This window comes from Callorhinchus milii, unplaced genomic scaffold (genome assembly GCF_018977255.1).
Source record: "Callorhinchus milii isolate IMCB2004 unplaced genomic scaffold, IMCB_Cmil_1.0 Scaffold29, whole genome shotgun sequence".
Taxonomy (NCBI): domain Eukaryota; kingdom Metazoa; phylum Chordata; class Chondrichthyes; order Chimaeriformes; family Callorhinchidae; genus Callorhinchus; species Callorhinchus milii.
Genome location: NW_024704770.1, coordinates 2350485 through 2362342, shown reverse-complemented (window position 1 = coordinate 2362342; position 11858 = coordinate 2350485). Strand labels below are relative to the sequence as shown.

The 11858-nt window shown below is 50.0% G+C and overlaps 1 protein-coding gene across 1 annotated transcript; it reads left to right on the top strand.

The window, feature by feature from the left end:
- The first annotated feature begins 2127 nt into the window (after window positions 1-2127).
- On the top strand, window positions 2128-10223 carry shfl (shiftless antiviral inhibitor of ribosomal frameshifting). The gene is made up of 9 exons (XM_042344654.1): window positions 2128-2411; window positions 3028-3172; window positions 4607-4656; window positions 5323-5364; window positions 5874-5912; window positions 8463-8603; window positions 9260-9363; window positions 9541-9689; window positions 9962-10223. Exons 1-9 carry the CDS (start codon window positions 2379-2381, stop codon window positions 10192-10194), a joined length of 936 nt encoding a protein of 311 aa, XP_042200588.1. The 5' UTR covers window positions 2128-2378; the 3' UTR covers window positions 10195-10223.
- Window positions 10224-11858: the final 1635 nt, after the last annotated feature.

Below are 11858 nucleotides of genomic sequence, written 5' to 3'. Positions count from 1 at the left end.
ACGTAAGTCGTATCAGTTGGGACCAGTGATTTAACATGACTTACGTAAAGTATGAGTTAATCCAAAACTCGCATAAAATATAACCTCTTGAACGGGACTTTCAGTGCAAGAGCGTCTCACCAGCCAGTGTGGGAACAGACGAGGGAGACACATCTACGATAGTTTCTTTTTATTTTCTCTCTCTCTTCTCTCTCTCTCTCTGTCTCCTCGCGTCTCCAGCCACCAAAACGCAACCTCTAGTCAACGCAGAATGTACATTTCAAAGGATTAACCGAATTTTTTTTTTTTAAAAAAAAAGGAAAACTTGTAAATAAGTCAGATGGAAGAACAAAAACAAAACATTTTACTCATTTCAAACCCTTCGCGCTTTGAAATGTTCTATGTACTTTTTTTAAGAAAAGGGTCTAATTTCCTCTGAGCTGTATTATCACATGGAAACGTGACCGGTGTATTTTGTTGCTGTTGTCGTTAGAAAGACTGTTTTTAGACTTTTTTTTATATAATATTTCCGAAGCCCCTTTTACAAAAAGTAGCTTTAATCTGTACAGAAAAAAAAAGTATTTCTAAGTCACATTGTTTGTATCAAAATAAAATACAAGTTGTGAAGTAAATACACTCCTAAATAAAGCTGTAGGAAAATACAGATTGAGTTTCAGTTATTTCTGGTTGAAAATCGCACGGAGATCCGATATAATACAACACCAAAGTACATTTGTGGAGCGAGTTTCACCGGGTAAGAAGGACCGTTCAGTCTCTTTGAATTTATTGCTCCACACTATGCATTCTTTCCCCCTTCTGTACGCAGCTCTGTAGCTCAGTGGTTACAGCACTCGCCCCGCAAGCGAGAGGACCTGGGTTTGATTCTCTCGGCTCTAGGTCAGAAGGTTCTGGTTTCGCCCCCACGTTGGGACCCTGAGCTCGTGGTGAAGCCTGTGGTTCCGGTGCAGTCGTGGGGAGACAACCGCAATGTCGATGGCGCTATCCTTTGGATGAAACGTTCAACCCTAAGGTCGAGTCTCCCCGTTGAGGTGGACGTTACAGATCCTGCGACGATGTTTGAAAAGAGGACCTTTTTCCCTCCTGGTGTCCTGACTGATGATTCTCCAGGTAAATCGATCGATCGATCACTTCACGGCTGTTCGATTCCCAGTTGGGACGTTGCTGCGCGTAAATCGACTACCGCGTTCGCCTGCAAATACACAGTCGCTCTCCTTTGCAGTGTTACGGTTTAAGCGTTGTATCCAAGTGGCTTTGGCATGTCCTCCTGACGTGAAAGTCACTTTATCAGCGTAAATTATTTAGAGCGCTCGCCTCGCTAGTGAGAGACCTGGGTTCAATTCCCGGGCAGAGCGAAACGTCGGGCAAGTTTCCTTTCTCTACGCACACGCGCCTCTGTTTACGCAGCAGTGAGTGGAAACCCAATTGTTAGTCGATTGTCGGATCGCTTCCCTGAGCTAATAATTCCTCCAAAAGAAAAATGCGATCGCTCAATCCACGTCTGTTTGCGTGGACGTCGCTGTACGCAACCGGCTGCCGCGTTTCGCTCACGAAATACACTGTACAGTGTGTCCCGCGAAGAGCTTTGAGACGTGATAAGGCGCTGCATCAAACGCACGGAGTATTATTATTATAAATACGGTAAACGGGTAACTCGACTCTGACTTGACTCGTTACCGACCGCTTCAATCGTCACGCCATCAATACCCCGGCCACGTTTGCAGATAATAATCTTTGCGTTCGACATAACGCCTATTCACGTGGTTGGGAACAGCCCAAAGCGCTTCACAGGATACACCTTAAAGTGGAGCGGCTGTGTATTTAACCATTTAAACTCTCTTGTGGCTCTCTTTCCCCTTCTCTATCTCTCTCTCTCTCTCACACCCTCCCTCTACCCCCCGCGCCTCTTCGCCTAACTCGCCCGCCACTCCTGCTAACTCACCGCTGAGCCATTCCCTACCCCCCCCCCCCCTTTTGACGAGTTATCAGGAGTAATTCTCAATAAATAAGTAAATAAGTGGTCAGTTCTCATGGCTTAGGTTTAAGTACAAGGTTGAAGTGTCTGGTTGTTTGGCCACACACAGAGAGAGAGAGAGAGAGACACACACACACAGAGTTTGCTCTGACAGGTTAAATTGTTCCAGGGACCCATTGGGCAATGGGCAGAGAGATAAGGGAGAGACACAGGAGTTTTAATGGCTTTAAACATGAATCTGCTGCTGGGTACAGGGGAGTGAAAGTGAAAGTAAAAAAGGCGTTTTTATTATCCAGGAAATTGCATCCCGACCTGTGGGGAAAGGGGAAGTGGGGAGAGGAGAGGAGAGGGGAAGAGGTGTTAATGTGGCAGCAGCAGGTACCCAGGTCTGCCTTCATCAGCCAACATGTCCCACAGGGAGATGCAGGAGAAGGTCCAGGTGATGGTTAACCTGTTGCTGTGGCTGTTTCTGTCCCTTTGGCTCTGTGTCTGTCTCTGTCTGTCTGTGTGTCTGTCTGTGTGTCTGTCTCTGTCTCTGTGTCTGTCTGTCTGTGTGTGTGTGTCTGTGTGTCTGTCAGTCACCCAAACACCATCACTGATTCATGTGTTTTGTGTCTCTTTCCCTTTCTGTCCCTCTCTTCCTCTCTGTCTTCCTCTCTGTCTTCCTCTCTCTCTCTCTGTCTCCCTCTGCTCTCTTCCTCTTTCCCTGTCTCTCTGCCTCTCTCGTTGCCTTCTTCCTCTCCCTTTTCCTCTTTCTCTCTCTCTCTCTCTCTCCCCCCCCCCCATCTCTCTCTCTCCCCCTCCCACACCCCCTCTCACTCCCCTCCCCCTCACTCCCCTCAACCCCCCCCCCTTGCCCCCTATCTCTTTCTCCTTCCCCCCCCCTCTTATTTCTTCTCCCCCTCTTATTTCTTCTCCCCTTTCTCCTCTCTTATCTCCTTCCCCCCTTTCCCCCTCCTATCCTCTCTCTCTCTCTCACCTCCCCTATGCCAACCCCACCTTGTCCCTTTTCCTCTTTCTCCCCCGTCCCCCCCCATCACCCCCCCCTCTGACAGCTGGAGAAGAGTGTGCGGAGACTGAGGGAGACGTTACTTGGAGGGGTGTTGTTGGAACGAGCCGTGCTACTGATGAGAAAATATTTCAACAACTACTCTCTGGTCGTCAGACACATTGTCCTGATGGTCAATGACTCCTCTGATGGTAAGGTTCCCCTCTCGCCTGCCTGCCTGCCTGCCTGGCGACACAGTCACTACACTTGACAGTGGGTGGAGTCTTGTAGCGCAGAGGTTAGAGCGCCCGCCTCGCAAACGAGAGGACCCGGGTTCGATTCCCAAGAGAGTCAGGGCACAACCTTGGGCACGTTTCTTGACTCCGCACGCGCTTCTGATTACCAAGCAGTAAGTAGGAACCCGGTTGTTAGTGTATTGGCGGATTGTTTTTCCGAGGGTAATAATTTGGTCGCTCAACAGTCACTACACTTTACAGTATATTCTGTGAAGCGCTTTGAGATGTCTCGAATGATGTGATAAGGCGCTGTATCAATAGCAAGCATTATTATCATTATTATCTGATGAGTGTGCCAAGGCGTTTCAAAGGAATAAGGTGCTTGTAAACCCCCAGATTCCTAAAGGTTTACCAGTTTATTCCTCCCCAACCCACCCCTCTCCCCCCCCCCATTAATCCACCTCTCTCTACGAGGTGGAGAGGGGGAGCGAGGCGGAGGAAGGAAGGGATCGAGCGAGGCGAAAGTGTGGAACAAGACAAAGGTGCTTTGGATGAGTCAAAAGATAACAAAGGCCACGTAGTGTCAATGAACAAAAAGTGTTCAGTAAGTGATTAACAGGACCATCGGTGTCAACGCAACAGCCCTTGTGGGGAGGGGCTGAGACACACGCTCCAGGAGTGAGCCCGAAATTAGCCGGTGGGACCGTTTTGTTTTGAAGTTTATGTGCGTCTGTGTGTGTGTGTGTGTGTCCGCGCGCGCATGTGTGTTTCTGGTTGTGTGTTTGTCTGTTTGCAGGTGTGTGCATGCGCGTATAGTGTGTACAGAGGTGCGTGTGAGTGTATGTGTACATGAATGTGTGTGTTTGTGTGTCGGTGCATGTGCCTCAGTGATAGATAGTTCAGTGATAGTGATAGTTCAGTCCCGTGTGTGTGTGAGAGAGAGAGTGATCTCACTGATTAGAGCACTCGCCTCGCAAGGGAGAGGACCCTGGTTCGATTCCCGTCAGTGCGAAACCTTGAGCAAGTTTCCTTACTCCACACACACGCCTCTGTTTACTAAGCGTTCAGTAGGGACCCGGTTGTTACTCGACTGACGGATCGCTTTTCCGAGGGTAATAATTCCTTTAAAAAAAATAATGATAATAAATCGGTCACTTCAGTCCACGGCTGTTTGTGGGGACGTCGTTGGGCGCAATTGGCTGCTGCGTTTTGTCCGCGAAACATACAGTCAGTTCACTTTACAGTATATCCTTTGAGACGTCTCGAAGATGTGATTAGGCGCTGTATCAAATGCGAGGATTGCTTTGATGTAGTATTCCGGTAGATCTGCTTCACTGAGAGAGTCTATACTGCGCTTGAGGCGTCTGTGGTTCGGAACGGAGTACGTGATTCTGTTTAATCTCTTTTAAGAACTGGATGATGAAGATCGGAGAGATATAGAGAATGATCCGGTGGTTCAGGTAAATACAACAACAACAATTTGCCTTTATATAGCGCCCCTCGCGGGGGGTGGGGGGAGTGTGGGTGTGGCGTCTCGGAGCGCTTACACGGAATATTGTCTGAATAGGAATCCCGGACTGTCTCGTGTGTGGGTGTGTGTGTGTGTGCGGGTGTGTTAACGCAGAGGAGAGGCTTTGAGTAACTGATACACCACTGGGCGGGTGGGAGAGTGGGGTCGTTGGGTGTGAGGGTGGGGGGGTTACTTTAGTGATAACAGCGACTTCATCAATCTGTCCGCTCTCTCTGCTCCTTGCTCCACGCCCCCCCCACCCCCACCCCCGTCCAGCCCGCTTCCCCATCAACCTTCAGCCTCTCTGCCCCCACCCTGTGGATCTCCATCGCGCTCCCTCACTCGCCTCCTCCAGGACCGTCTCAAGACACCTCCTCTTCGAGCAACCGCGACTTCTGTCACCCTCCTACCCCCACCCTCCCCGCCCTCCTACCCCCCCCTCCTACCCCACCCTCCCCGCCCTCCTACCCCCACTCTCCCCACCCTCCACCCTTCCTGATCCCAACCCCCAGCTCGAGTCCAAATCCTTGACTGTCCGTCCAGCGCCTTGGGACGTCCTCCTGATGTGAGCGGCGCCGTGTGAATGTAATCTTGTTGTTGTTGTTCACTCCTCCAGAATGTCATCAACACTCTCCGCGCCGAAGAAGACAGGAAAAAGGTAGAGGCCACTCAATGTGGACGCCCCCTCCTCCTCCTCTCCCCCACCCCTTCCCCCCCCTCTCTCTCTCTCCTGTTTCCTCTCTCCCCTCCGCCAAATCCCCTGCCCACCCCCCACCACACCCCCACTCATCTGTTCAAAAATATTGCGTTAGGTCGAGTGCTCTGGAGGGAAAATAATAATAATTATAATAATCCTCCCATTTGATACGGCGCCTTACCACATCGTTGAGACGTCTCAAAGTGCTTCGCAGGACACACTGGGAAGTGTAGTGACCGTGTGTTTGTGGGCGAAACACGGCAGCCAATTGCGCACAGCGACATCCCCACAAACAGTCGTGGATTGAATGACCCAGTTTTATTATACATGAGCGTCTGTAATCTTGGATTGTGCCTGGCATCTCCCCCTTCCCCTTCTTCTCCTCCTTCCCCCCCCCCCCCCTCCCTCCCCATCTTCCCCTTCCCCCCGTAGTCATCAAAACCCCTGTCCATGTTTCTGTTACATTTCAGAACGCTCAAGAGGAACCAAGCGAAGACTCAGATATTAAGGTGAGCCACGTGACCAGGACTAACACGCATCAGTCTGTCAGTGTGGGGGAGCGAGGCGGGGGGGGGGGGGCTGGGACTGTAAGAGATTGGGATATAATACGGCCAAATACATATTGTACAATAATCCAAAGTTCATTAAGCAATACAAATAATAATAATATTAATAAAAATCCTCAATTCATTACAGGCGCCTTATCACATCTTCGAGACGTCTCACAGCGCTTCACAGGGTATACTGTATAGTGTAGTTTCTGTGTGTTTTGGGGGCGAAACGCGGCAGCCAATTGCACACAGCAGTGTCCCACAAGCAGTCGTTAAAGTGACCAATTTATTATTAATTTTAACTATTTTTTTGAAGGGATTATTACCCTCGGAAAAGCGATCCGCCAATCGACTAACAACCGGGTTCCTACTCGCTGCTGGTAAACAAGAGGCGTGTGTGGGGAGTAAGGAAACTTGCCCAACGTTTCGCCCTGCCGGGAATTGAACCCAGGTCCTCTCGCTTGCGAGGCGAGAGCTCTAACCACAGGATCCCACGAGCCCCAATTTATTCTTAAAACTGAGACTATAGATACTATAGTAAAACCGATGTTGAATCCACCGGGAAGAGCACTGACCCTCTGCAATAACTTCTTCAACTACTCCAAAGTTGCTCCTTGCTTTCAAACTTTTTTTTTTAACTCCGAGTCGAGTTTCTTTGTTCCGATTCATGTCTCCCCGTCTTCCTTTGTCTCTGGTTTTTATCTCTTATCATTCCTCAAGGCCGCAATAACTCAAAACCTCAGATATTCCCAGACACCCAGGCGAGGATGATTGAGCAATCACAAACTGACCTCAAACTTGTTCCAGCCGAGATGTCTTTAATTCCTAGTCATTAAAACAACCGTAGCCATACCCTTTGTCCTCATGACTTGTTACCCACTTGCTTTCCTTATACTTGACAAATAAGAACAACAACAACTTGGATTTATATAGCGTCCTCCACGCCGGACAGCGTCTCAGAACGCTTTAATATTCCTTGCATTTGATTACAACTCATTACCACGTCGTCAAGACGTCTCAAAGCGCTTCACGGGAATATGCTGTAAAGTGAATCGACTGTATATTTTGTGGGGGAAATGGCGCACGGCAGCGTCTCACAAACTGTCGTGAATTTAACGACCAATTTATTATTAGTAGTAGTTTTTTTGAAGGAATTATTACACTGGGAAAAGCGCGCGTGTGTGGGTGTGTGTGGAGTAAGGAAACTTGCCCAACGTTTCACCGCCTGGGAATCGAACCCGGGTCTATCGTTCGCGAGGCGAGCGCTCTAACCACTGAGCTACAGGGCTCCACTTGTAACCCACTTGCTTTCCTTATGCTCAATTCAAGGCCGTGTTATTTTTGAGGCCTCGTTATCGGGAGCCTGAGCCCAAGACGAGGGCAGTCAGAACAGACACAGCGTTCTGTTCTTTCATACATCAGAAGTGTTTTTATATCGCAAAGTGTTATATATTTTGCAAAGTATTATATTCTTTAGTCAAACTACCTTGGGGAGGACGAGCTATGGGGAGAGAGAGCGGGGGAGTGTGATAGCTCTTTTCAAAGACACGATGGGCCGAATGGCCTCCTTCTGTGCTGTGTAATTCTATGATTCTATGATTCTTATTTCCTCAGTCAAGTGCTATTAATTAGCACAGCCGTACAGGCTTAGTGGGTGGATTGTATCCGCTAACAGCAATAATAACAACAACAACAAGTTACATTCAATCACCCAGTGCCTTTCACGCAGGTTAGAGTCCTGGAGCGGTATCGGAATGGTTAATTAAAGCTTCTGCAATGTAGCCGTCTTTTGGGAAGGGAATGAGCATTAAGGGCGTGACTATGCAGGCTCGACTACGCAAACGCCCTGCTTGTCGGCCTTCCCAACTCCTCCCTCCACAGCTGCAGATCATCCAGAACTCTGCAGCTCATGTCCTCTCCCGCACCAAACTCCGTGACCCCATCTCCCCCACTCTCGCCCGACTCCATTGGCTCCCTATCCTTCAGAGGATCCAGTTCAAGATCCTGTTCCTCACCTACAAATCCCTCCATGGCCTCGCCCCACCCTACCTCTGTGACCTCCTAACCCCCTACCAACCCGCCCGCTCCCTCCGCTCAGCCGGCTCTGGCTGCTCCACGTCCCCGACCCACCCGACCCACCATTGGCGGGAGAGCCTTCAGCCACTCTGCCCCCAACCTCTGGAAGTCCATTCCCCCAGTCACTCCGCCTCACCCCTCCTTAGCCTCCTCCAAGTCCCGCCTCAAGACCCTCCTCTTCGACCAGGCCATCCTTACTCCACACGCACACACAGACACGTCTCTGTTTACCCACCAATAAGTAGGAACCCCGGTAGTTAATCAATTGGCGGATGGATCACTTTTCTGGGGATAATAATCGAAGAGCAATGAAGCGTCCAAATGAAAAAAGGGGGTGATGAGGGGAGGGGAGACTTCAACTGGGGGCAAGGCATCCTGACTGACAGTTCTATGTGTCTTGTTCTCCTCTGCCCCTCTCTCCCCACCGTGAAGAAATTGGGTCAGAGATTGACGAAGGCAAACCTGGTGCTGTTCAACCGGACTAACGATGCTTTGATTCCGTGGAGAGATTGTCAGTTCAGCTGCCAGAGATGTGACCGCTTCTGGTGGCGAAGAGTTCCTGAGAGAAAACAGGTAATAATAATAATAATAATAATAATAATCCTTAGATTCGATACAGTGCCTTATCATATCTTCGAGACGTCTCAAAGCGCTTCACAGGATAATTCTATGATAATAATAATAATTTGGTTGTTAGTCGATCGGTAGATCGCTTTTCCGGGGGGTAATAATCCCATAAATTTAAAAAATAATGATAATTTGTTCAGTCAATCCACGACTGCTTGAGGGACACTGAAATAGCATTCAACATATAGTGTCCCCGGGCAGAGCAAAACATTAGACAAGTTTCCTTACTCCATACACACACCTCTGCGGATTGCTTTTCTGGGGATCATAATCCGTTCAAAACAACAAACAAGGAAAATAATAAATTGGGTCACTTCAATCCACGACTGTTTGTGGGACGTCGCTGTGTGCAATTGGCTGCCGTGTTTTGCCCACAAAACTCACAGTCAATTCACTCTACAGTATACCTTGTAGACGTGATAAGGCGCTGTATCAAATGCAAGGATTAATACTATTACTATTAATAATGGTTGTTGTTGCTGTGGTGGTTGTTGTGGTGGTGGTTGTGGTGGGTGTTGTGGTTGTTGTGGTGGTGGTTGTGGTGGGTGTTGATCCCTGCGCTCTCTCTCTCTCTCTCTCTCTCTCTCTCTGTCTCTCCGCAGGTTTCCAGGTGTAGGAAATGTAAGAAGAAATACGATCCGGTGCCGGCGGACAAGCTGTGGGGTTACGCCGAGTTCCACTGTCAGCAATGCGGGAACGTCTTCGGGTAATGTCCTGAGCCGTGATGCGGCACCGGTCACGCATGATCTGGGTTGTTTTGGTGTGGCTGGCATGCGGCGTTAACCCTTAGTGTCTCCCCCCTCCACCCTTCTCCCCGTGTTTGTTGTCTCTATGAGCAACGTTGACTCCGTCTCTCTCTCTCTGTGTGTGTGTGTGATTTCAGGGGCTTCGGACAGATGCACTTGCCAGCCCCGTGTTACTCCTGTAACGCTGCGGTGACCCCCACCCGCATCCTCCCCCCGAGAAAGAGCCAGGGCCCCCGCTCCCGCAGGCCTCACAGCTGCTGTGCCGAGGACTGCTACAACCGCAAAGGTCAGTCGCCCCCGCCTCGTCCTTAACCCTTCCCTGCCCGTGTCAAGCGCTCTGAGGCGCTCGCCCACCGTGAATGCCGCTGTATCAAGTTTGTTGCCGTCAGCAGATCACTTCACGTCGAGGTCACTTCCTCTCTCGATCACTTCATGTTGAGGTCACTTCCTGCATTGCTGCGCGGTGATGTAACCCTGCCCAGCCTTGACGCCCAGAGCTTGATCTCGCCCTCTCTCTCTCTCTCTCTCTCTCTCTCTCTCTCTCGCGCCCCTGCACAGAGCCACATGTGCTGGGGACCTTTTGCGTCCACCCACGGAGCCGGCAGAGGAGGGGGCTGGCGAGGGTGGTCTACGCCAGCCCAGAGCACCACAGCACGGGCTCTACCGTGGCCACCTGCCTGTCCCAGGGCAGCCTGATGGAGTGCGATGTGGAGGACATCATTGAAGAAGACATCATTGAGGAAGAGGAAAACCAGAGCGAATCCTCCGAGGACGAAGAGAGCGGAGACTGAGAGATGGAAGGAAACCTGTTTCGCCCCCGGACCCTCCCCCCCACACTCCCCAACCCCACCTCTCCTCCTCCCCCATTCCCGCTTCTCAGTCGATTGGCGGATGGATATGTCTTTCGGGGGGTGGGGGGGAGACCATGATAATCCCAAGAAATAATTTGGTCCACTCGATCTTCGACCCTTTGGGGGACGTCGCTGGGCGCAATTGGCTACCGCGCCCCCCCCTCGCAAAACACACGATTCCCGCACTTGACAGTCTATTCTGTGAAGCGCTTTGAGACGTCTCGACGACCTGACGAGGCGCTATATCAAATGCAAGGATTATTATTAATATTATTATTATTATTCCTCTGCCTCTGTTAACAAGCCCTGTTAGGAGGGCTCGCACCTCTGGAGTCACAGGATTGTGGGTTCAAGCTCCCGCTTTGTTTTTTTTGGGTTGACGTCGTCCGGTTTGATCCTCCAGCGAAGTGTACAAAATTCGGCTTTAACCCCATTTCAGGCTGTTCAGCTGAATGCAACAGCAGTACCGCCGGACAGTGGCATTGACACTACATTACAGCCACAGCACAAATTTCCTGTCGACCCCTTTTCCAGCCACTATTTGGGGGTTTGGTGCCTCCTGCCTCAGCGATTAAGGGTCAATGAACATCCCTCCCCACCCTCCCCCTTCTTCTTATCCACCCCCCCCACCCATCACAGCATCCGACGATCCCCAGTGTCCTGGCCTCCTACCTCCTTTTCCAGGCAAACTCGTTCCGGCCTGCGATTGAAGGAGAGGTAAATTCAAAACCGATCTGCGGGAAAGTAAAACGGGGCGGTGGGGGGGGAAAAAAAAAACCATGATGATAATTTGGTCACTCAATCCGCTCACGACTGTCGGTGGGGACGCTGCTGTGCGCAATTGGCTGCCGCCTTTCGCCCACAAAATATACCGTCGATTCACTTGACGGTGTGTCCTTGTGAAGCGCTTCGAGACGTGATAAAGCGGTGCGTCAAATGCAAGGATTGTTATTGTTCAGAAATACTATTTCAGCGAGCGAGTCGCAACCCGTGGAACAGGGAGGCAGACAGACGCTGGTGGCAGAAAGCGTCGATTCTTTTAAAAGTAAAATGAGACAGATTTCTTTGAAAAAATAATATTTTGGGATACAACATATCAGTAATTCGAGTCATGATATATATAGTAAGTGTAGGGTGGCTTGGGTGAACTAGGCAGCTTTGGATATAAGGTTTGCAAAGATTTCCACTCTGTTGTACTCTTGTCCGAAGAGAATTAAGTGCATCTGCTCAAAGCCCCTGGAAATCATAGAGAAATAATTGCAATCATCGCCGGAGATGATGTGACGTCCAGGACGGCACAGGGCGGACGAGATGGACCTCGGGTCTTTTTTCATCTATTATAGAGTTTCCTGTCTGCCTAAAGAAAAACCTCCTGGTATCTGTCCTAAAAAAATTGCCCCTTTGCAATTGACCCTTCGGAGCCCCGCAGCGCAAATGGTTAGAGCGCTCGCCTCGCAAACGAAAGGACCCGGGTTTGATTCCCGGGTGGGTCAGGTCAGGGCAAAACCTCAGGCGAGTTTCCTTACTTAGCGGTAAGTAGGAACCCAGTTATTAGTCGATTGGCGGATGACTCACTGTGGATAATAATCCATCCCCAAAATAAA